The sequence below is a fragment of the Pelophylax lessonae genome, assembly GCF_965119305.1.
Source record: "Pelophylax lessonae genome assembly, chromosome: 9".
NCBI lineage: Eukaryota > Metazoa > Chordata > Amphibia > Anura > Ranidae > Pelophylax > Pelophylax lessonae.
The window spans coordinates 94905835-94929002 of record NC_138776.1 but is presented as its reverse complement, the minus strand read 5'-3'; the positions used below and the strand labels follow the sequence as shown (position 1 = coordinate 94929002).

Genomic DNA, 23168 nt, shown 5'->3' with positions numbered 1-23168 from the left:
ATGAGTGCAGTCCCATCAATGCAGCGTATCAGTGCCCATCAGTGCAGCCTAATCAGCGCACATCAGTGAAGAAGAAAAATTACTTGTTAGCAAAATTTTATAACAAAGTAAGAGAAAAGTGTTTTGTTTTGTTTTGCTTAGCAAAAAAATAAAAACCCAGTGATGATTACCACCAAAAGAAAGCTCTATATGTCTAAAAATAAAATGAAAAAAAAATCTAATTTTGGGTACAGTGTTGCATGAACGGGCAAATGTCATTCAAAGTGTGACAGCGCTGAAAGCTGAAAATTGGCCAGGAACGGGGTAAAAGTGCCCTGTATTGAAGTGGTAATGGATCTGCTACTGATGGCTTGGTGCCAGATACCACAGCATACCTTCAGAGGTCTAGTGGCATCCATGCATTGACGCATCAGGGCTGTTTTGACAGCAAAAGAGGGACCTACTTAAAATTTGGTAGGTGGTCATAAAGTTATGGCTGTAGCTTAACAAGTGAAAGATACTCTCACTGTGTGATTGGGAAAGAAAAACCATGATGGTGTCAATTCACTAAGAAAAAAATTATTATTATTATTTTTTTTTTAGTGAGCCTTATTTGCATATTTTAACAATTGTCTAAATTCAGAAAGAATTTAACATACTTTCATGTCACTGATTACACATGTCATCTCTTCCTTTTTTTTTTTTTTTTTGTCTTTTACTCAATTTCTCTCAGAAATTGGGTTCAGCTATGTTCTCTGTAAGCGACCTGTTTTATCCCAGTGATGTCTATGTAGCCCTCCTGTTTCTTATCTTAGAAGTGAATTAGTGCAATGTTTTAGAGATGAAGACAATGGGAGTGGTTGTATACTCCCACCTATACACATTGACGTGACTAGTGTGATGCACGGAGATTAAACAAACCTGCCTATATATGTTGTACCTGTTTATCTACAGCCATCTGTTCTCTACAACCATTCAAAGTGCAGAGTTTACAGTTTGTTTGAGCTTTCAGAAAGCAGGGAGCAGAGAGCTAAAGGGAAACTGCATGGCTCAGTGAGAGCTGAGGCTGTTAATCAGACTGGGTGTTGAAGATCCCTCCCATGTCACCTTTTTTTTTCTTTTTTTTTTTTTTCTTGGTGTCAGGGAAAACTTGTCAGAAGTGACTTCTGCAGATAGCAGAGGAAGGAGACCGAAATGCCACTTTAAATTTATTCATATTTCCTGTCAGGGGTTTACAATCAAAGGAGAATAAAAACTGGATAGGCATTTGTTCTTTGTTAGTGCACAACAGGACTTAGGAGCTAAGTGCATTTCTGGCAGATGAAGAGGTATTTTTTTCTGTTTCTAGGATCTTTAAAGGGATAAAACCTGGGAAAATGTTGCCCTGACAAACACTGTAATATACTAACCCATTGCGCTTACAGGGAGGAGCAAGAGAAGCTGAATGTTTGGGTGGCCATGCTGAATATGGAGAATACATATGGCACAGAAGAGACTCTGCTTAAGGTTTTCGAACGAGCTGTTCAATACAATGATCCACTGAAAGCATTCCAGCACTTTGTGGAGATTTACATCAAATCAGAAAAGTTTAAGGTAAAATCTCTCAGAAAGGGGTTCTATATTTTAGGCATGTGTTGGTTGTCTTCTATCAATGTGGAAGTTTACCTACAGCACCATATTAAAAACCTCCTTTATACTTCACCATTCCAAACATGGTGACATCGCTGGCTGCAGAGAAGGGAAAACATTTTTTCTGCCCTTAGAAAGTCAAGTTTTGATACAAAATTCTGGTCACATTCAAGGCTAGTAGACAAGCTATTGACAAAGCAGGGTTTGCGGAATTGGGCACTGCTATGGGGAACATTTAACAAAGCAGAATTTTTTTTTAAAAGATATTGTATAGTGGAAGACGATCCTTCCTAACACAACCCTGAGAGTCGTATGGAAACTAACACCAATCCTTTACTACATGCTTCAGGATTGGGTAATGCCTTTAGGCTGTATGTTACAAAACTGTAACTGAACCAGTGACCCTCTTCCTGCATCGCATTTTACACACGTGCAAAAAAAATAAAAAAAAACGTTTAGCTTGGCCTAATTACTTTCCGCCTGGTCAATGTACATAAAGGGCTGGGCGCATAGCAGCATGATCTTTAATCGGTGTGTCCACCGTTCACTGTGGATCACTGATCATAGTACTGGGCCGCTATGAGCTACAGTGATCACAGTTACAATAGTAAACGACCCCCCCTCCCCCGAGTAACACAGTGACACTATGGTGACACCCCTCCTCTGGTGGCATACAAAAATAAAATTGTAAAAAAAAAAATTAGGGACACTGTAAGGGGACTGCAGTGATTAGTGACAATGACTGCCTGCACTGGTCTTTTGACATTGTACCGCTGTGGTGGTGATCATGTACAATGCTGATATCACTTTGTTAGAGCCACCAGCCATTATCTCTGATCATCCCCACAGCAGTACAGTGTCACCAGACCAGAGCTGCCTGTCACTGTCCCTAATCACTGCTGCCCACTCAGTGTCCCTAATCTCCGCCACCTATCTGGTGCCCTAATCTCCTCCACCTACTTTGTGTCCCTAATCACCATCACATCAGTCATATTGTCATTGATCACTGCCACACCAGTCATATTGTCCCTAATGTATGGTATGCGTTTTGTAGAAATTGTGTAGCATCAGGACAGTACACGAGTACTTTAATGAGCAACTAATGGAGACTAGGCAGGTTTTCTCCTGCAATAAATGGTATTATTTAGGAGACCAATGTAGCCACAAATCTTGTTTCATGTTTGAACAGTATGTAAGCAGCTTGGGTAGGCCTTAATATACAATGGAGAAACATTAAAGTGTATTTGAGAGACAACAGCCACAAATATTGGACACTATGTAAACAACTTGGTTAGTCCACAATATAAGGAGAAGAGAAGTGGCAAATTTTATCTTGAAATAAACAGAATAATTTTTCTCAGAGGCACAGTGCCAGAATTCAGAAATGGGCCACAAACTTTGAGGTGCAATTAAGGATTTACACTATAGCAGACGTGAGTAATTTGGCAGCTTAATTCAGCTGCAACAACATTGTTTGGCACCTTTTACAATGCTGTAGCACTAGATTAGACCAGGAAAAGTGGCAGGTACCATTTTTTTTTTTTGTTTTTGCCAGAAGCTCCAGCGCATACTGTGCAAGGACCAGACAGAGGGGGGTCCAACTTGACACTCCAAAGTTCATGGGATCTTCACTTCTAGGACTGTCCGCATCATCCCTGTACTTGATATATAGAGGAGAATCTTGTGGAGGTGTAGATGGAGATGTGCAAAATGAGAAGAAGGGTTGCTGTTGACCTGTCTCGTTGAGGTTTTTCCTCATGCATGTGATACCGAGATAGCTTGTACTTTTACCACAGCTGATACGCTCAGACCACAATGGTGCTGTCAGCTGCAGATTAATTGAAGGCCCATCCTTCAGAAAAAAAAAAAACACACACATATATATATATATATATATATATATATATATATATATATATATATATATATATATATATATATATATATATATATATATATATATATATATATATATATATTATATATATCCACTGTGTGTATATACTGTAATTCAAGGCCTGTGTATAGCCTGGGTCTAGGATTTAAAAAAAAAAAAAGGCTCTGTTGCATTTTTCATATGGAAGTGCAGACAGGGCCACCCAAGGCTCAAATTCTCACCGGAGATTCCGCAGGAACCGCCCTAAGTTCGAGCTGTGCATGGCCAGCATAACACGCATACTTTAAAACACAAGGTGCATAGTAGACAAGGTTAAATTCACTTTAGATCTCATTCACACTATGAGGGGTGTCCAAACACACATGCTTTGTTTTTTTTTTATGTGGTCCTGGCAGGCCTGTTAATTTCAATGGGCTGCCCTACATGCGTTAAATGTGCAAAAATGGTGCAGGCACAATTTTTCTTAAACCACACCTCTCCAAACCTCATGGTACTGCATGTTGCAAGATGCATGGTGGTGCAATTAAGTATTAATGGCATCCACACGTGTCTGCAGAAAGCCGCTTTTTACACGTGTTCCTGCACTGCAGAGAATCTAATTTTTATTTTTCTCTGTTGGTTTAACTGGATGGACTAGTGTCTTTTTTTTCTTCAAAACTATTGGCACTTTTCCACTGCAAGTACCGGCTCGTACTGGCTCGGCTCTACTCGGCCCTGCTTGGCCCGGTTTACTTTTCCACTGCTGGTACCGCATGGTATAGTGTCGGAACGGTTCGGTACGGTACGGTATAGTGTTGCTTTTCCACTAAAGTAGTACTAAAGTTAAGTGGGTGGGATAACAACGGGGTGGGTGGGATTCTCTGACCAATCAGTGGCTAGTAGTGACTGCATGCAAAGGATTGTGGGATATGGTACCAGTTTGGTACCTGTTGGAACCACAATCGAGTAGGTACTGTTTTTTCAGAGCCGTACCGTACCGAACCGTTCGGTTCCATGCAGTGGAAAAGCAAACCTATACCATACCGTACCGAACCGTTCCCACCCTATACCATGCGGTACCAGCAGTGGAAAAGCACAAAAGCGTGCCGAACCGGTACGGTTCCATGCAGTGGAAAAGCACCATATGTAATGCAAACAAGCCCTTAAAGTGATTCAGTCATCCCTAATTGTCTATACATGTAATTATTGTGGAACCACCCCCCCCCCCCCCCCCCCCCATCATCAGATGTGTTAAAGTGATTGTAAACGATCACCTTGTAAAACAACTCATTAAGTTTAAAATAGAAATGAATTGCAAAACAATTTTGTATACATATAGAAAACATAATAAATACCTTTTTTCCCCTTTTTTATAAGTGATCCCATTCCCTGTGTTCTCAGCTGCATAAGAGCTGGGTGGGGGAGAAGCAGCAGCACAATGAGCTTCCCAGTGAATGGCTGTGCAAGGAGGATGAGTCAGGACAAGTCTGATTATTGGAGGAGAGCAGCCTGAGTTCCCAGCATAGCTAAAGAACTGACCACGCTGTACTTAAGCCTAGTACATGCAATGAGATTATTGGACGAATGATCGTCTGTTTTTTTTTTTTTTGTTTTTTTTTTTTGGATGATAGTCTCGATATCAAAAACAAATGGGTTACTAAAGTGTGAAATTTCTTGTACAACAGAATAAAAATTCGAAGGGATGTATGTGTTGCATTTTCGGATGAAAATTGTACTGACTTTAAATAAAAATCATACAATCTATCGTACAAGAAAAAAATTTGTGTTTGTCCCTTTTGGAAAATTTCGGATTACAGCTGTGTACTAACAATCAGATTATCGTATAATCGCTTTGAAATCAGTATATTATCAGATATCTTGATCGTGTGTACGAGGCTTTAGTGTGGTCAGTTTTTAATAGGAGAGCAGAGGGACTGGCAGGAACACCAGGGATTTCACACAAAGGAAGCAATCCAAAGAGAACAGGAGACTTTCTCATACGAGTACTTGGTACAGCAGCCACATATCAGGAATATGAAATGTTTGGGTAAATGTTTAGGCTCTTCTTTCCTCATTACATGCAGATCAAACTTAGGCAATTTTTTTGTTTTCTTTTTTTGCCAAGACTTCATGTCTACCGCTAGGATTTGCTCATTGCCCTGCAGAATCAGTGACCTCTGAATGTCAGTGGAGAGCAGGTGGAGGTGTTTTTAGTATGTGGGCTGTAATTGACTTATTGCTATTATTCCTGTTTTCCTTCACTGTTTATGAATAGTTTATATTTGGCAGTGGTTTCTGTAAAGCTAAAAATAATAATAAAGATATGCTCTTGTTCTGATCCATTTCACTAGAAGACCTCTTTACTTGTAAACAACATTGAGTTTTATTTTGCTATTTTCTGGCATTCAGGAGGCTGATGAATTGTTCAACACGATGATAAAGCGTTTCAAACAGGAAAAGTCTGTGTATTGGAAATATGCCACGTTTCTTCTTAAACAAGGCCAGTCTGAGGCTGCTCATCGCTTACTGCAGCGGGCACTGAAGTGTCTTCCAGAAAAAGAGCGTAAGTATTAACCCTTTCACTGCCAGGTCTGTAATGCATACGGACCTACAGCACTGCTTGCAGCTGGCCAGGTCCATAGGCCATATGGACCTAATTTCTCCCCCCCTGCTACCGTGTTTCCCTGAAAATAAGACCTACCCTGAAAATAAGACCTACCCTGAAAATAAAACCTACTGTTATTTTCGGTGAGGGCTGCAATATAAGCCCTACCCCGAAAATAAGCCCTAGTTTAGTGTTTGTAAAATCCTAGCATCCACTCTATTACTGTGTTATATAATGCCCAGTGTGTTTCTGTAATCAAATTGTGTGAAATACCTTCAGTACAGCCCCGCTCGGCGCTAAGCTGATCTCCGGCTCGGCGCTAAGCTGATCTCCGGCTCGGCGCTAAGCTGATCTCCGGCTCGGCGCTAAGCTGATCTCCGGCTCGGCGCTAAGCTGATCTCCGGCTCGGCGCTAAGCACTGCACCCGCACCAAAGTCGCACATGACCCTTTTTTTCAGCCGGATCGGATCGCACAGTGGTTCACACTTGTGCGATCCGATCCTGTGCGAACTGTAAAGATCGCACTGCGATATGCGATCAAACTGGGGGTGTCGTTAACATTTCATTGAAACCCCCCAGCGCATCGCGTATGGCAGTGTGAACTGCCAAGGGTGCGTTTTGCGATGCGGGAACAGGCTGCGAATTCGCAGCCTTCCCGCATCCCATAAGTGTGACCCGGCACTTACTGCGCAAACTGACTTAATTGTACGTCGGTCGAGCGCGGGGCTAGGGGGGGCACAATTGCCACCGGGCACCCGCGATCACTCCCCCCTGAGAGAGGACGGTCAGCTATTGTAAACTGAGCTGACCACTCTTCTTTCTGAAATGATCACAGAGCTCCTGTGATCCTTCTATATAGGTTTACAGATCTCTATGTTCTTTTCACAAGCCCATTCCCCCTACAGTTAATAAACACTCCCCTGGGCTGACAATTAGTTCTTTGAGCACCCCTAGGTTAACCCCTTCCCTGTCAGTGTCATATTCACAGTAACAGTGCATATGTTTAGCACGGATTACTGTAGTAATGTCACTGGTTCCCCAAAGTGTCAAAAATGTCAGGGGCCCGATCTCTGCCGCAATGTCGCAGTCCCGCTAAAATTCGCAAATCGCCACCATTACTAGTAAAAAATAAATAAATAAATAAAAATTACATAAATCTTTCCCCCTAGTTTGTAGACGTGATAACTTTTGCGCAAACCAAGTGAGTTCCCACACTTTTTTTTTCCCAGGATTTGACCCCTGGTTAGATGCAGTTCCTGTAGTTTTTTTATTAGCGCTAACCTTTCACTCACTGCCTGATTCTTTGACAGGCTGTTCATGTTTATTCACTAGTGACAGGGTCACTTTACGTGTACAACAAGTATGCAGGATAGGAAAGTCAGTGTGAAGTCAGAACTCCTAACTGTATAGCTGTTCTGGATCAGTGCCGCAGGAAGTACTAAAGTACCGGTATTCGATCGGCTTAACGGATAACTCATTTTGAAAGAAGTTAGGAATGGTATCCTCAATACCTTCTTCTTGCAGGTTTCCTTTTAACATTTGGTAAAACATGTTTTGGGTTTTAAGGCATTTTATTCCTCCTGTTTCAACCCAGGTTGTTGTACTGATGTCGGTCATCTCACATAATTGATGACGTCACAGAATAGATGAACTGCACAGTTGATTAGAGTGCAGGTCTGCAGAGGATTACACTTTCACATGCTACTGAATGTGGAGGATTTAGCTAAATATTTGGCAGCACAGAATCGCCTCCCACACCATGACCTATTACCTGACAACCACAAACATAACTGGAAATTTTATATTTTAAAGAACAGCTTCAGGCTGATTGCAAAAACAGCCTTTCATTTTTTTTTCTTCCTTCAGTCATTCAGTAATTTATTAAGTGTATCTAAACCCAGAAACAAAAATGTTTTTTTATTGCAGCTTTCCAGTTCTTAGATGTGGTTGCTGCATTAGGTTTTTTTATTTATTTTTACCTAGTGACAGTAACAACTTGCTGGCCTAGGGTAGCAATACTCAATCAATCCACTGTTTCTATGGAGTAGTAACATTGCCACCTGATGTTGCTTCCCCCGCTTTGCATCACATTACTTTCTCCTCTCCATCTCTATTGAATGGTGGTCAGGGAAATATGTAGTTTCCTAAGATGGATTAGAATGAAGATACCATTGTTTGATCTACCAGTTTAGTGTACAGGAAGTGACAAGGACAGAGCAGAGCAATGGGTATTTTCCATATATTTGCTGAAAGTTATTCACCTGAAAATAAAAGAAAACCAATGTAGCCACTACATCTAAGAGCTGGTTAGTTGCAATATAAAATAATGTTTCACGCTTGCTTTTAGATATACTTTAATTTTACTTAGTTACCTGAAATGTGTTTTTTTATATTTGTTTGCTTAAGTGTGTTTTACAGTTTGGTTTAATAGAGACTACCTAAATAGTACATTTAACATATACATTACAAAAGTCCCTCACATGCACGGCTAGATAGTCATCAGGAAATTGTATGAATAGTTTTTAATATGTGTTACCAGCTTAAGACTGCATACTCTTCTACTTTTGTAATGTTCCCTTAGAGCCTAATGCTGGATATAAGCATACCATTCTATAACACTTAAACCAGCTTTTAAAGTGGAAGTTCAGTCAAAAGCGAACGAAGACCGGTCATACATGACAGCGATTTTCTTTCCTGCAACTACAGAAAATCACTTCAACAGTCAGTGTTGATGGGGGAATCCCTCCTGTGGAGCCATTGCGTTCCTCTGGAGGGAAACCATCCCCGCCGTGGAAATACAGTGATTACTGCTAGCGGCTAATACACCCGCTAGCAATATTCTCATGTAAAATACGATAGTTTCTACATTCAGCCTGCCCGTACATGGTTTAAATCTCTGCCGTTCCTGGCTAATATCCCAGTACTAGCCATCCACAAATAATTTGTCAATGCCAACCACCAACAATTTTTTCTCTTTATGAAAGTTTACATGCTTGTAGAAATTTTTGTTCATTAGCAAGATCGTTTAGCGGCTTGGTCAATTGTGCCCAATTTTTAGCCACCCAATGTCTGAAGGGCCTTTTGGATCTGCCATAAGTGAATATTTAGGAAAAAAATGTAATCTGTTTGTATTTGGGTATGTATGTTATTTTTAAAGTATATGGAAGGCGCAGTCACTGTTATCAGTGACTTAGTTTTTTATTTAGTTGTGTATTACCTATCATTAGAATTTCAATTATTATATCTCTTTTGAGATGTTACCATATTGGAATTCTGATTGCTTTTTGTCACCATGTGAACACATTTCCAGCCCATATTGCAGTGTTCTAGGAGTGTCTCTTCAGTTTTTCTGTTTTACAGAAAAATCTCTAATGTTTTTCTCCCTATCAGATGTCGATGTAATTTCAAAGTTTGCTCAGTTAGAGTTCCAACTGGGTGATCCTGTACGAGCCAAGGCTTTGTTTGAAAGCACACTGAACAGCTATCCCAAGCGAACCGACATCTGGTCTGTATATATTGACATGATGGTAAAGCATGGCAGTCAAAAGGAAATCAGGTAAGAGAAGAATATGTTGTAGTATTTTTTGCTTAAAGGGTTAGGGAGTTCCTTGCTATAAAGGTAGTCTAGTGTACAGGTACAGTAGCACTTATTTTAGCTGAAAATATAGTGCGGCTTTACAGCTAGCGTAATGTGTTAAATTCTACTTTTGTTAAAAACATTGATAGAAGATCTAAAATTAGTCAGTTTGTATTTTAGAAATGGGGTCCTAAGATTGTCTTTTGCAAATTAAGCACTTGTCTATAGCTGCACCCCAGGCATAAACTGGTCCTGAATGCCATGCCTATTAAAGATGGGTCTAGATGTGTTTTAAGGCCTCGGTACACTGAACCTCATCTATGTGTACATACATCTTGGAAAATATTAACTGTCATTTTTTTCTTTCGTTCATTGACAGACACAGCTCCTGATTCTTCTTAACCATTGGGTTATACTGCCCCCTACAGGAGTAGGCAACTAGGCAGGAAAAAGCTTGACTACACCTATGGGCAGTCCCAGGGGGCACACCCTCACTCGGCTATAGGCACTCCCACTCATGCCTAGCCAGGAGTAAGGACCTAGTTCCTTGCTGGGATCTTTGGTCCTGGAATTTTCTTTCCTTTTTAATAGATTTTTTCCTATCTTTGTTAGATTCTCACAGGAACAAAATATCAACTGCCAGGCTGGGTGATGGACTGGATAATCTACATCCAAAGGGTCCCTGAAATCTGGCCAGCGAGCGCTCGCAGGCCTTCGCTCCCCGTTAGGTCAGCCGCAACATCTCGCGGTCTGGCCTTGGCAGCGTTCCTCTTGGCCGACAGCCACCCACCTCCCAATGGAGCGGTGGTCTGTCAGGAGCTGTGCCCACCCTGTTCTTGTATGGTAAGTAGCAACCATGCACCCATTATTGTGGAAGGCCCCTACTCCTTTTAGCGCTGTGTGACCATCAGGATACCCTGACTGTGCGTCCGCGTCATGGTGGACAGCCCCTCTTTTAAGAGGGCTATTTCCTATTGTGCGGTCCTATATGGAGGGGCTCGGAGGGTGAACCCCTTGTTTTTTTTGCAGGGTCCAGTAGGCGGTCCATTAGTGGTCTCTGGAACGGCATCCCCCTTGCACGATAGTCCGCAGGTTGCGGACAAGGCTTCCTCTGCATGAAGGGGCACCCTCACCCATATCTGGGGTGTGGGGACATCTTCGCTGATTTCCGGACCTGTGAACCTCTCTAGTACAGGTTAAGTGGGTCAGCAAAGTCATTCGGTCAGGCTTCAAGATCGAGATTCGTTTTTTTTTCTCCAGAAAGGTTCTTCCCTTCCAACCTGCACTTGTTCCCAGATCGCTTACGGGATCACTTTGGGCAGTGCAAGACTTGTTACTTCATGGTTTGATTGTCCTGGTTCCGGCTTCGGAATGTCTTCAGGGGTTTTACTCAAACCTGTTTACAGTTCCCTGGGGGGAAGGCAAGGTGCATCCAGTTCTGGACCTCAAGGCGCTAAACTGCTTTGTGCAGGTACAGAAGTTCCCGAATGGAGTCCATTCGCACAGTGATTTTCTCACTTCTATCGATATCAAGGACGCCTACCTTCACATTCCAATATGTGCCGGTCACCATTGCTTCATCTGCTTTGTCGTAGGCGAGAAGCATTATCACTCACTGGAAACAAGGAGAGTTATGGCATCAAGTGTTGCAAAAACACTGTGGATGATCCTGATACTGTAACTTCTTTCTGGTGGGGCTAGGTATATATGGTATACGAAGGATTGAACAGTGGAATGCCTTCTCAGCTTGCACATCCCCATATAGTATGTTATGAAATGGAGAGAGAGAGAGCCTCATAGTGTAAAACTGTTTTTTATTGGGTAGATAAACATAGCGCACTTACATTTAACATTCGGCAGTACAGCTTAAAATCTCGTGTACAACACTTGATGCCATAATGCTCCTTGTTTCCGGTGATTGGGGACACATAAGGGGAGCATCGGAGTGATTCACTTTTCTTGGACTGTAAAGCACCAGCACTTTTTGATGCACAGAAGAAATTTACGGATTTATTTCTGAATTCATATTAGAAGGACTGTTCACAAACACTTGTATTTATTTGTTTTATTAAGCACTAGCACTTTGATGCACAGAAGGATTATTTGAGTACATTGAATTTATTTAAGGATTTTTCACAAACATTGGTATATATTTGTATTCATCTATGCACATGTCACTTTATTTAGTTGCATCCATTTGTATTTATTTATGCACATGTGTATAATTTATTTATCTATCTACAGTGGGTACGGAAAGTATTCAGACCCCCTTAAATTTTTCACTCTTTCTTATATTGCAGCCATTTGCTAAAATCATTTAAGTTCGTTCTTCTTCCTCATGAATGTACACATGGCACCCCATACTGACAGAAAAACACAGAATTGTTGACATTGTTGCAGATTTATTAAAAAAGAAAAACTGAAATATATGAGTGTCACAGCAAAGGGTCTGAATACTTAGGACCATGTGATATTTAACTCAGGTGCTTTCCATTTCTTCTGATCATCCTTGAGATGGTTCTACATCTTCATTTGAGTCCAGCTGTGTTTGATTATACTGATTGGACTTGATTAGGAAAGCCACACACCTGTCTATATAAGACCTTCCAGATCACAATGCATGTCAGAGCAAATGAGAATCATGAGGTCAAAGGAACTGCCTGAAGAGCTCAGAGACAGAATTGTGGCAAGGCACAGATCTGGCCAAGGTTACAAAAAGATTTCTGCTGCACTTAAGGTTCCTAAGAGCACAGTGGCCTCCATAATCCTCAAATGGAAGACGTTTGGGACGACCAGAACCCTTCCTAGAGCTGGCCGTCCGGCCAAACTGAGCTATCGGGGGAGAAGAGCCTTGGTGAGAGAGGTAAAGAAGAACCCAAAGATCACTGTTGCTGAGCTCCAGAGATGCAGTCAGGAGATGGGAGAAAGTTGTAGAAAGTCCACCATCACTGCAGCCCTCCACCAGTTGGGGCTTTATGGCAGAGTGGCCCGACGGAAGCCTCTCCTCAGTGTAAGACACATGAAAGCCTGCATGGAGTTTGCTAAAAAACACCTGAAGGACTCCCAAGATGGTGAGAAATAAGATTCTCTTGTCTGATGAGACCAAAATAGAACTTTTTGGCCTTAATTCTAAGCGGTATGTGTGGAGAAAACCAGGCACTGCTCATCACCTGTCCAATACAGTCCCAACAGTGAAGCATGGTGGTGGCAGCATCATGCTGTGGGGGTGTTTTTCAGCTGCAGGGACAGGACGACTGGTTGCAATCGAGGGAAAGATGAATGCGGCCAAGTACAGGGATATCCTGGACAAAAACCTTCTCCAGAGTGCTCTGGACCTCAGACTGGGCCGAAGGTTTACCTTCCAACAAGACAATGACCCTAAGCACACAGCTAAAATAACGAAGGAGTGGCTTCACAACAACTCCGTGACTGTTCTTGAATGGCCCAGCCAGAGCCCTGACTTAAACCCAATTGAGCATCTCTGGAGAGACCTAAAAATGGCTGTCCACCAACGTTTACCATCCAACCTGACAGAACTGGAGAGGATCTGCAAGGAGGAATGGCAGAGGATCCCCAGATCCAGGTGTGAAAGACTTGTTGCATCTTTCCCAAAAAGACTCCTGGCTGTATTAGATCAAAAGGGGGCTTCTACTAAATACTGAGCAAAGGGTCTGAATACTTAGGACCATGTGATATTTCAGTTTTTCTTTTTTAATAAATCTGCAACAATGTCAACAATTCTGTGTTTTTCTGTCAGTATGGGGTGCTATGTGTACATTCATGAGGAAGAAGAATGAACCTAAATGATTTTAGCAAATGGCTGCAATATAACAAAGAGTGAAAAATTTTAAGGGGGTCTGAATACTTTCCGTACCCACTGTATGTATTTAATCATATATGTTAGTATTTATAGCAGCGCTAATAACCAATTTTATTTTATTTCATGTCATTCCAAAAGGGATTCACCTTTAATATCAGCAGCAGCTAATACCTAACATTAATTATTAGTTTCTGAAATATAGGATATTCCTAAACGTGGAAAATTTTATAACAATCGATTGGTTTTCTTTCAACGTCCATTGGCCACACTTTCCTTTGGGGTGTACCTTTTTATCCAGGGAGCTTGACACTTGGTAACAAAAAAAGAGGGATAGCAAGAAAGCTATACAAAAGTAGGGAAGAAACCCACACGGTGTTAAGGCTTAAACAATTGATTTCTTTATTGAAAAAAGTAAAAGATGGACACGTATCGGCAGCTGGTCACAAACCGAGACATACATATAATTAAAATAACCCAGGTAGTGAACCAAGGTAATTCAACGGGCCAATCATCTGACAAATAATGAATGTGTAAGCTGACACAACGACTGATAATAAGGCTGAACACTATGTGAAAAAATTCCAATACTAATCTAAACAAGATTTCAATCACAACAAGCATTGCCATGATCTGCATGAAGCTTCATGATATAACAAGTTGGAAACAGCCAGTCTAATCAGCAGGGTCAGGTGAAATACAAGGATTGGTATTTGGGCTCTTTCACACAGGCAGACCGTTCAGATCCGCCTGTCTGTTTTTTTGGCGGATCTTAACGGTCCCTCCATACATCACTATCGGGCATCGGATGTCAGTGGAGGCATGTCCGCTGACATCCGATCCGTCAAATCTGGACAGATGGAAACCCTATTTTCCATCCTTCCAGCGACCTGTCTGTTCCCATCCGATTCCCCCATAGAGATGTATGGGGAACTGACAGCTGTGTCTCCGCACACAGCGCGGAGAACAGCTGTCATCCTCCTGCTCAGGGGGGGAGTGGCGGATCGATCCCCCGCTGAGATAAACGGAGTCCGTCCGACGGATAGACAGTGTGAAAGGGGCCTAAGTGGAATATATGTCTTCACATTAGCGGTATTTTAGCAATCTCTGAATATAGAAACTGAAAATTAATTTAGGGTGATGATGTGGAATGAGCCGAGCAGTCCAGAAATAGAGATATACTGTTCATATACAGACCATCCAAATCTGTGATCCATCCCAATATAGAGCATCTGACATGCTTTTAGATAGAGCAATGCTAAATGCAGTCCATCTCCAACAGAGATATAGGAGTGAGAGCGCAGTGCAGGATATAAAACTGTTTCTACAGGAAGAAAAGGTGGACGGATTCATACAGTTCAGATAGGGATGTAACTGATGAAAGACCACCCAATTTGGGGTTCTATCCCAAATACAGATGTATTGTATACTATTAATGGTCAAATACTGCTGCAGTTTCTCCACACTGTTGCTCCCAAATAAGCCAGGATAACTTCCATAAAGATTCAGATAACACAGTTCATGGACTATAGCTATTCCCACCGCTAGTAAATAAGGGGGAAGGGGGAGGCGTTGAGCAGGAACCCCAAGGGATCACCAAGATTTATAGTATAATTTGGGAGTATATTACTCACTGCTCTGAAGCCATGTGATCCATCCCTCTTGAGTTATAATATGCCACGTCCATCCGTTCACTTAAGTTCTTGCTCCAGTCCTTTTTAGTACAAACAGTGTCATAAAGCAATAACTGATCAGTTGACGTCAGAAGTTCCCAGGTGGTGAACCAGATTGCCCTGTGTCCCATGTGAGCCTGCCTGCACGGTGGAGAGTGATTGCCGGTACCCCAGAAGGTGGTCTTTTTGGTGGCTATTACTTCTGCGGGTGTCGGAGCTGGCTGCGTTGTCTTGCCGTTCACGATACCTGTTGGTTTACAGAGCTAAGATGGTTATTCGTCCCTGTCCGTTGCTCTGTATTCCCTGGATGTGGTTTGGTCGATCAGGCTGTACCTGACAGCTATGGAGTCTTTTTTAGGAAGTCAGACTCACTTTTTGTACTCGGGGATGGACCTCGAAAAAGGTTGTTTCTGCTGTGACCATTTCCTGATGGATCAGACAGACAGTGATTCGGGCCTATCAATTAGGGGTCAGGTTCTTCCTTTCCCTGGTAAAGCACACTCTATTCGGACGCTTAGTGCCTCCTGGGCCTTCTGTCATCAGGCATCAGTGATGCAGGTTTGCAGGGTGGCCATCTGGACGTCTGTGCACACTTTTTTACAAAGTTTTATAAAGTGGACGTGCGGATGATTCTTTTGGCCGCAAGTTTTTGCAGGCTGCTGTTTAGAGCACCTGGTGTATTTTTTTGTTTCAGGTGAGCTCCACTTGTTTTGATTGCGCTCCAAGTTACCTATGGTTAGCCTTGGGAATTTTTTTCTGCTGTTTTCCAATCTCCCCCCCCCCCCCCCCCCCCATGTTTAACACTGCTTTGGGACGTCCCAATGCTTAAGAAGATCAGGAGCTGTGTCCGTCAATCAACGAAAGAGAAAATTGGGTTTTTGACTTACCATAAAATCCATTTTTCTGATGTTCATTGACGGACACAGCACCCACCCCTCTGTGGAGTTGGCTTTCTTCTGACACTGCTTATAACAAAACTGAGTGCCTATAGTGGAGTGGGTGTATACCCCCTGGGACTGCCCATTGGCGTAGTCAAGCTTTTTCCTGCCTAGTGTCCTACTCCTGTAGGGGGCAGTATAACCCAATGGTTAGGAACAATCAGGAGCTGTGTCAGTCAATGAACATCAGAGAAATGGATTGAACGGTAAGTCAAAAATCCCATTATTACTGCATTTTCTGTATTGTACCGGTTTTGGCGCATACGGGTCTCAGTAAAGTTCTGCAATGCATCTATCACAGCTAGGCAGTGACCTGTTCTAAGATGTTCCGTAGCATTTGACATGGGGGAAACAGCTGTGTTCTGTTGTAGAAGCCAGCTCACAATATGCTGCACAAACCAGATGTCTAGTTAGGGCCGCTGATATTGAGTGGACATTTTATATTCTTTCACCCATACAACCAACTACTACACTACACAGCTTTCAATGCCATCTATACGCCGATGACGCCCAAATCTGTCTGTCTACTCCTCACCTCAGTCTCCTCACACATTACTAACTGACATATCAGCATGGATGTCACGCCACTTCCTTAAACTTAATCTCTCTTAAACTAGAGAGCTAGTAATGTTCCCCCCTGCCCATGCCCCCTCCATGACTTTTCCATCAAATTCAGTAATGCAACCATCAATCCCTTCCCTCATGCCAGGGTACTAGGTGTAATCCTAGACTATAAATTGTCCTTTCAGCCCCAAATCCAAGCGTTGTCAAAAGCGTGTAGACTTCACCTCTGTAACAATAAATGACAGAATAACAAAAACAATAACAAAAAAATTCGCTGTTTTTTAACAAATGAAACCACCAAGCTACTTATTCACTCCCTTGTTCTCTCGCCTCGACTATTGCAACTCTCTTCTCATAGGCCTACCTCTCCATAGGCTATCTTTAGTCTACCATGAATGTTCCTGCCAGGCTTATCAACCTTATTAACCGCTCAGTGTCTGCCACCAATCCCGATTTGCCCAGCGAATTAAATTAAAAATACTAACCACAACAGACAAAGCCATTGCCATTCACAATCTGCCCCGAGCTACATCATCAACCTTGTCTTCAAATATCACCCAAACTGTCCTCTTCGCTCCTCTCAAGAACTCCTACTCTCAAGCTCCCTTGTCTCCTCCTCCCATGCTCATCTCCAGGATTTCTCCAAAGCCTCTCCCATCCCCTGGAACGCTCTACCTCAACCTGTCCAGCTATCTCCTACTCTAGCTGCCTTCAGGTGATCCAGCCTTTAACAACAATATTGCTGAATTTTTAAAGGAAGCACACCTTCTTTTTTTAATAGAAAACAGTCCAGCCAAAACTAATATTTTTGGTAAATAGTTCTCCCTCTCCCAGTTAGCCTTTGTATTTGTTTCATATTGTGCAAAATGCTACAGGAGGGTGGTAATGCATAAAAATCCCAGGTCCAGGTCCAAATGACCAGCATCAGGAATTATGATAGGAAGATCTTGACGTTTTAAAGTATCTTTTTAAAACCTGAAACGATGTTTCATATTATCTTTATTTCTGTGTACAGTTTGGGAGACCTAATTTACAAGATTTTGATAAAAAAAAATATATATATATATATAATATTATCTTGTATAATATTGATAAGATAGTCCAGAGAAGGGAAACAAAAAAGAGGTATTACCAAACGAGAGACTGCAGGAGCTTAAAGAGGATCTGCAGTCTGCTCACATAATTTGTAATAAAAACGTATTTGCCATTCTGAAGCTTCCCTCCAACCACCTGCATATTATTTTATATATACTGTGATCCTGTACTTGCCAAATATGCTACAGAAATCTCCCTCCACTAAGTCTGGCTGCAGCCATTTTAACTGTGGGCAGCTGAAGCTGCTGAATGTTCACTTTCTGGATTTACACACAGGCACGCACGCACGCACACACACACACATTTATATATACATACATACATACATACATACATACATACATACATACATACATACATACATACACACACCACAAAATAAATTGTCCTGGCGCTGGTCCTCCGGACGGCCACCTATGGGGGTACTGGAGCCATAATACACAAGATTATGGTAATGGGGACAATCACAGGAGATTAATAAATACCAAACACAATGCTGCCAAATCCTTAGCACAGGATGAGTTGCGTGAAGTGGAAGAACTGGAAGGAGGGATGGCGCATAGCGATGATATATGAGACCAATACCTCTGGATAAGGAACAGTCAGTAAATAATGATTGTGAAAAGTTTATTAAAAATGTCAATAAATGCACAAACCAACCACCGGTCTATTGGTCCTCGGCATCACATGAGGCCGCTGTGGGGGTCCCGCTCGGTCTAATAAATACCACTTGGTCAAATCCTGGAAGGGACAGGGAGTGGATCCTGATGGAACACATAGACAGAGAAGGAAGACGCCCGGCGTGTGTGTCGGCTGTTGCACAGAACGTTGGACCCTCCCGTCACTTCTGGGAACCTCTTTGCACACAACGTCGCAGGAATCAGTGAGCCATAGACAGGACGCAGCACGGACTGGCGTGGAACTCAAGCTTCTGGTTGCCGTGACTACATGTTTTGCGCGTATTTGTCTCATATATCATCGCTATTTGCCATCCTTCCTTCCAGTTCTTCCACACACCACTGCTTGCCTGCACATTTCTCCTCTCTGGTGTGAATACTCATGGGTCTCTGCAGTCTCCTGTTATCTCTGCCCTTATCAGGCCTCAGCTCTGCAGCTCTCATTGGCTGTCCTATGACTCACACCTCCTCCCTTGCTGACAAACAATGAGATGAGAGATGGAGCTGTGCATGATGTCATTGGCGTAGGCTTTTCACCAGACAAGAAAGAGGAAGTGGGCTGTATAAGGTATTTTACTGACAGGAAAAAAAAAAAAAAACTTTACTATCCAAAGTTAAAACAACAAGGGCAGAATATTTATTAGATGAAAAAATGACTGAAGGTCTGCTATAATATATACATTCTTGAGGAAAGCAGGGAAAGGGAAAACTTGGTTGAAACCTTTTAGATATATTGGATTAAATAAATAAGGTTCAGGAGGCCAATATTTTCAGTATGATGCCAAGATCACAATTGCGTCTCAGATCTCAAACTAGCAAGAGGAAAGTTCAAAATTAACCTTATAAAGTTATATTTTTACATTTTACTTCCAGCAGAGGTCGTGAGTCAGTCAAAAGTAAATGAATGCAAACATAGATCTAAACAAAAACATTTTTTTTTTTTTAAATGGGGCAGACTAAATGGACCACTTGTTCGTTCTTTGCCAAAACTCTTCTAAAAAACACTGACATTTTCCTACACTTTTTCTTTGCAGAGATATATTTGAGCGAGTTATCCACCTTAGTTTAGCAGCAAAAAAGATCAAATTTTTCTTCAAGCGTTATCTGGAATATGAGAAGAAACATGGCAATGAGAAGACCGTTCAGGCTGTGAAGGAGAAGGCTCTGGAATATGTTGAATCTAAGAGTTCTGTGGGCACAAGCTAGAGCCATCTGCTCTGAAGGACTTCTTTTTTTATTTTTTTTACAGACATTGTACATATGTGGAAAACGGCAAACGCCCATTATGTACAATCCTCCCTGAGAGACTTGTTTTTGTGGCTGTGTAAATCACATCGGTTTTATATTTGCTTCCCTTAGGGTTTCTGCTGTCTGTATGCAATAATGAGATTCAGATGTTCATCATTGGAATTTCAGAAACCACACAGAAGAAAAAGACAGTCAACTGCCAGGATGGAGCATTTTTATTATGTTATCAGTGGCATTTTGTACATTGCTGGTTCCTTTTCAGATGTCACAATAAATTAACATCATGAATTCAGATACATTTTGTGGAGTAAGTGCATTGAAATTTAGGAAATGTAAAATAGGAAATTTAAAATCTGTAAGGGCAAGATCACCTAAGGGATTTTTGATGCTGCTATTATTTTATTGGCAATATATAGTGGCAAGTTGAAAATTCTAGGCTACAGCACCAACTTTTGTTAAAGGTAACCTGTGCTAAAAAAGAAATATAAGTTGCTATTGCTGACCTTTTTCTCAAAATGTTTGTTGTCTAGCTGTCTTGTGTTTTTAGTATTTCGACCTGCAGATCTGGGACAAGTGCAGTCAGTAAAGTCAACTTTAACACTGAGCAACACTTAGAGCAAGTATGTAGTGTTAAAGCTAAGACTGGTAATAAAAGGCTTTCATACTTCTTTGGGTGCTGGGTTCCTTTACAGGAATGTGCTGAAATTGACCTAAATAGCAGAAGAGATTATATTACACAAACTGCTGCTTAGTGGCTCAGAGGATGGACACAGACCCTCTTTCCTGTCTCTTAGCAGAAATAGGGCTTTGTGGCTTCAGTTAAACATTTTTTGTCAACATGCATGCAGACAATGCTGGCTTTTGTTATTAGTAAAAAAAAAAAAAAAAAAGTTACAAAAAAATTAGTTGTTTATAAATTGTAAAGGATTAAAGTCTGCTATTTAAAAACCTCTATGCTATTCTATGAAGTGGGAGCAGCTTCTCTATCCTTGAGTCCCCTGGAACAGAAAATGTACCGTGTCTTCTTTAGCTTTTTGTATATCAGTTGCAAAAACTAGTAGTACAAATATAATTAAATAACATTTATTTTGACAAATATTGTTCCTACCCTTCCTGAATTAAAGGAGAGGTACAACCAGAGCTTGTTTGGCTGTACTTCTCCTTTGGATCACAGGAGTTCAGAACGAACTGATTTTCAGCAGACAGTGGGCTGAAGCCCGCTGTCTGACGTCACAGAGCCGGTCCAGGCTTGGGAACAATCGCGACCATATGGTCGGGATCTGCCCACATGCCTGGACTGACACCTGGCTCAGCCTCTCAGCGAGCCAATGGGAGCCTGAGCCGCCCACTTCCGCCCTCTCCACAGCCCAGCGTTCCAGTAAGCAGAGCAGCTGGTGCCTGACAGTCACCAGCTCTCTGCTCGGGGAGCTCTGAGAACCGAGCGATCATCGATGTTCGATCTCTCAGGTTCTCAGTCTTAGAGCCAGCGGGGTACAGATGCAGCATCGGATCAATGCTGCATCCATCTAGGTAAATATGATTCCCCCCCTCCCCCAAAAAAATCCCTTCTCGTTTAATTGTATTTCTTTGATAAAATCCAGAAGATGGGTATAGGAATGATAGTGGAGATCTATTTTTAGTTTAGTTTTGTTCTGCATAGATTTTAAAGATCTCTTTTTAAGATAATCTGGAAGGGTTTTACCTTTTAGTCCCAGTCCTGAGACTGTGAAAGGCATTTGTTTCCAGAAAGTGTTGACGTGCCTAGCATTAACACACATTTACATGAGTCAAGCTTTTCTTCTGCCAAATCGCTGCTGCTTCTGGACGCACTGGCAGTTTTTTTTTTTTTTGCCTCTAAATCCCTGTATGCGCATGGACACATAGACTAACATGCAGGGGCGTAAAGAGGCAGAAGTAAAAACCACCAGGGGCCCCTAACAGGAGCAATAAAAACATCCAGTGAGCATGAAGCCTTAATGGGAGCTGCTACCTCCTTGCCACATACGGTGGGGGGAAAGTAACCTACCTCTTCAGCTTAAACAAAGTGGACACTTCTTTATCCAGTGTACATAAAATGCATCACTTTTGTTATACGATCCTTTTCCACCAGCATAAAATTCCTACATGCTGAAAATAGTTTTCCATAAATGCAACATGTAAATTCTAATGTGAACAAATCCTTAGCCCCTGTTCACATTGGCGCGATTTTTCATGTGAATTGACAGGTCAAATCGTATGACAAATCGCATCCTATTGCCGGCAATGGCAGTGTTCAAATTGATGCAATGCTGTCTTTGAGGTGCCGCATCGATTTGAAAAAGTAGCACATGCATGCATTTGACGATTGCGGGTGCAACTTCAATAAACATTTGTGCATGAAGCCTCACAGACGTCTTCAAAGTTGCACCTAAACCTGAAGTCTCACACTGGGAATCCGGCTTTGTAATTGTGCGATTTCAGGTCAGAGGGGAAATTTTAAGGCTGCACCCAATGTGAACGTGGGCTAAATGCCATTTTTATTAGTATGGATACAAAAAAAGCAAAACCAATCTGCAACACATGCCTAACGACTATGAATTTAGAAATCTTCTGTAGTACCTGCATTCTGAACTTGGAGCATTGTATGTACAAGATCTGTAAACAGAAAAACTGGCATATTCCTGAGTAAACACATCAACCAAACTACTCATTTGTGCATTGCTTCTGATTCAGAATAATTTTCTGTAATGAGACTAATCTGATCCAAACACATAACTTGACAATCTGTGCACTGCTCCCTCTCTCACAGCTCCTCTTCTTTCCAGAACTTTCATAAACAAAAACTTCCATTCAAGTTTCATCCTCCTCACATTTTGTTTGCTCACCGGCCTTGCCTAAAGGTAACCTCTGCTAAAAATTGTAGGCTGTCATTGATGGCCTGTTCCTGAAATGCAAGTTGGCTGACAAGGTTCTGGCTTTACTGCCTTGGGGTCATGTATAAAAGATCAAGCAGAAGTCAAAAGGATGTCTTGAACTTATGATCTGTTTATTCTTTTCAGGTTGACATTGCATGACCCTTTCCCACCTGAAATCTGTATATAAACTTTTGCTAGTACAATTCCCTGAGCTGGGGGCCACGTTGAGAATCACAAGTTGACACTGTGGCAGCTCTGGTCCCCAACTAGAACCAATCGGAGTGTTTCCCAATCATGTAATTGCTGTGTCAGCTATGACCTAGTGATCACATGCAGGCTGAAAAGATTTATTATAAACCAGCAAATACTACTGCAGCTAGAAGGTGTCAGTGTCCCTATGTTTAATACTAGAATTGTCAAAATTACAGTAAAAAAACTAAAAAGGGGAATCAAGAGTTTTGTTTGTTATAGGCTGACAAATATGCCATTATGTAAAAAATGTTATTAAAACGGTACCAAATATGTGCCATATGCTTTCATAAAATCGTATTCTTCTCCTATGCTCGCCTCCAGGACTTTTCCAGGACCCCTCCCAT

General features: G+C 41.7%; 1 protein-coding gene across 1 annotated transcript in view; it reads left to right on the top strand.

The window, feature by feature from the left end:
* PDCD11 (programmed cell death 11) overlaps positions 1 to 19976 on the top strand; it is an 86419-nt gene extending 66443 nt beyond the window's left edge. Inside the window, exons 32-35 of the mRNA XM_082268407.1 lie at positions 1404 to 1572; positions 5894 to 6047; positions 9480 to 9645; positions 19465 to 19976. Of these exons, the coding sequence (XP_082124533.1) occupies positions 1404 to 1572; positions 5894 to 6047; positions 9480 to 9645; positions 19465 to 19636 (661 nt within the window). The 3' untranslated portion in view covers positions 19637 to 19976. The remainder of the gene's footprint in view (positions 1 to 1403; positions 1573 to 5893; positions 6048 to 9479; positions 9646 to 19464) is intronic.
* The last annotated feature ends 3192 nt before the right edge of the window (positions 19977 to 23168 follow it).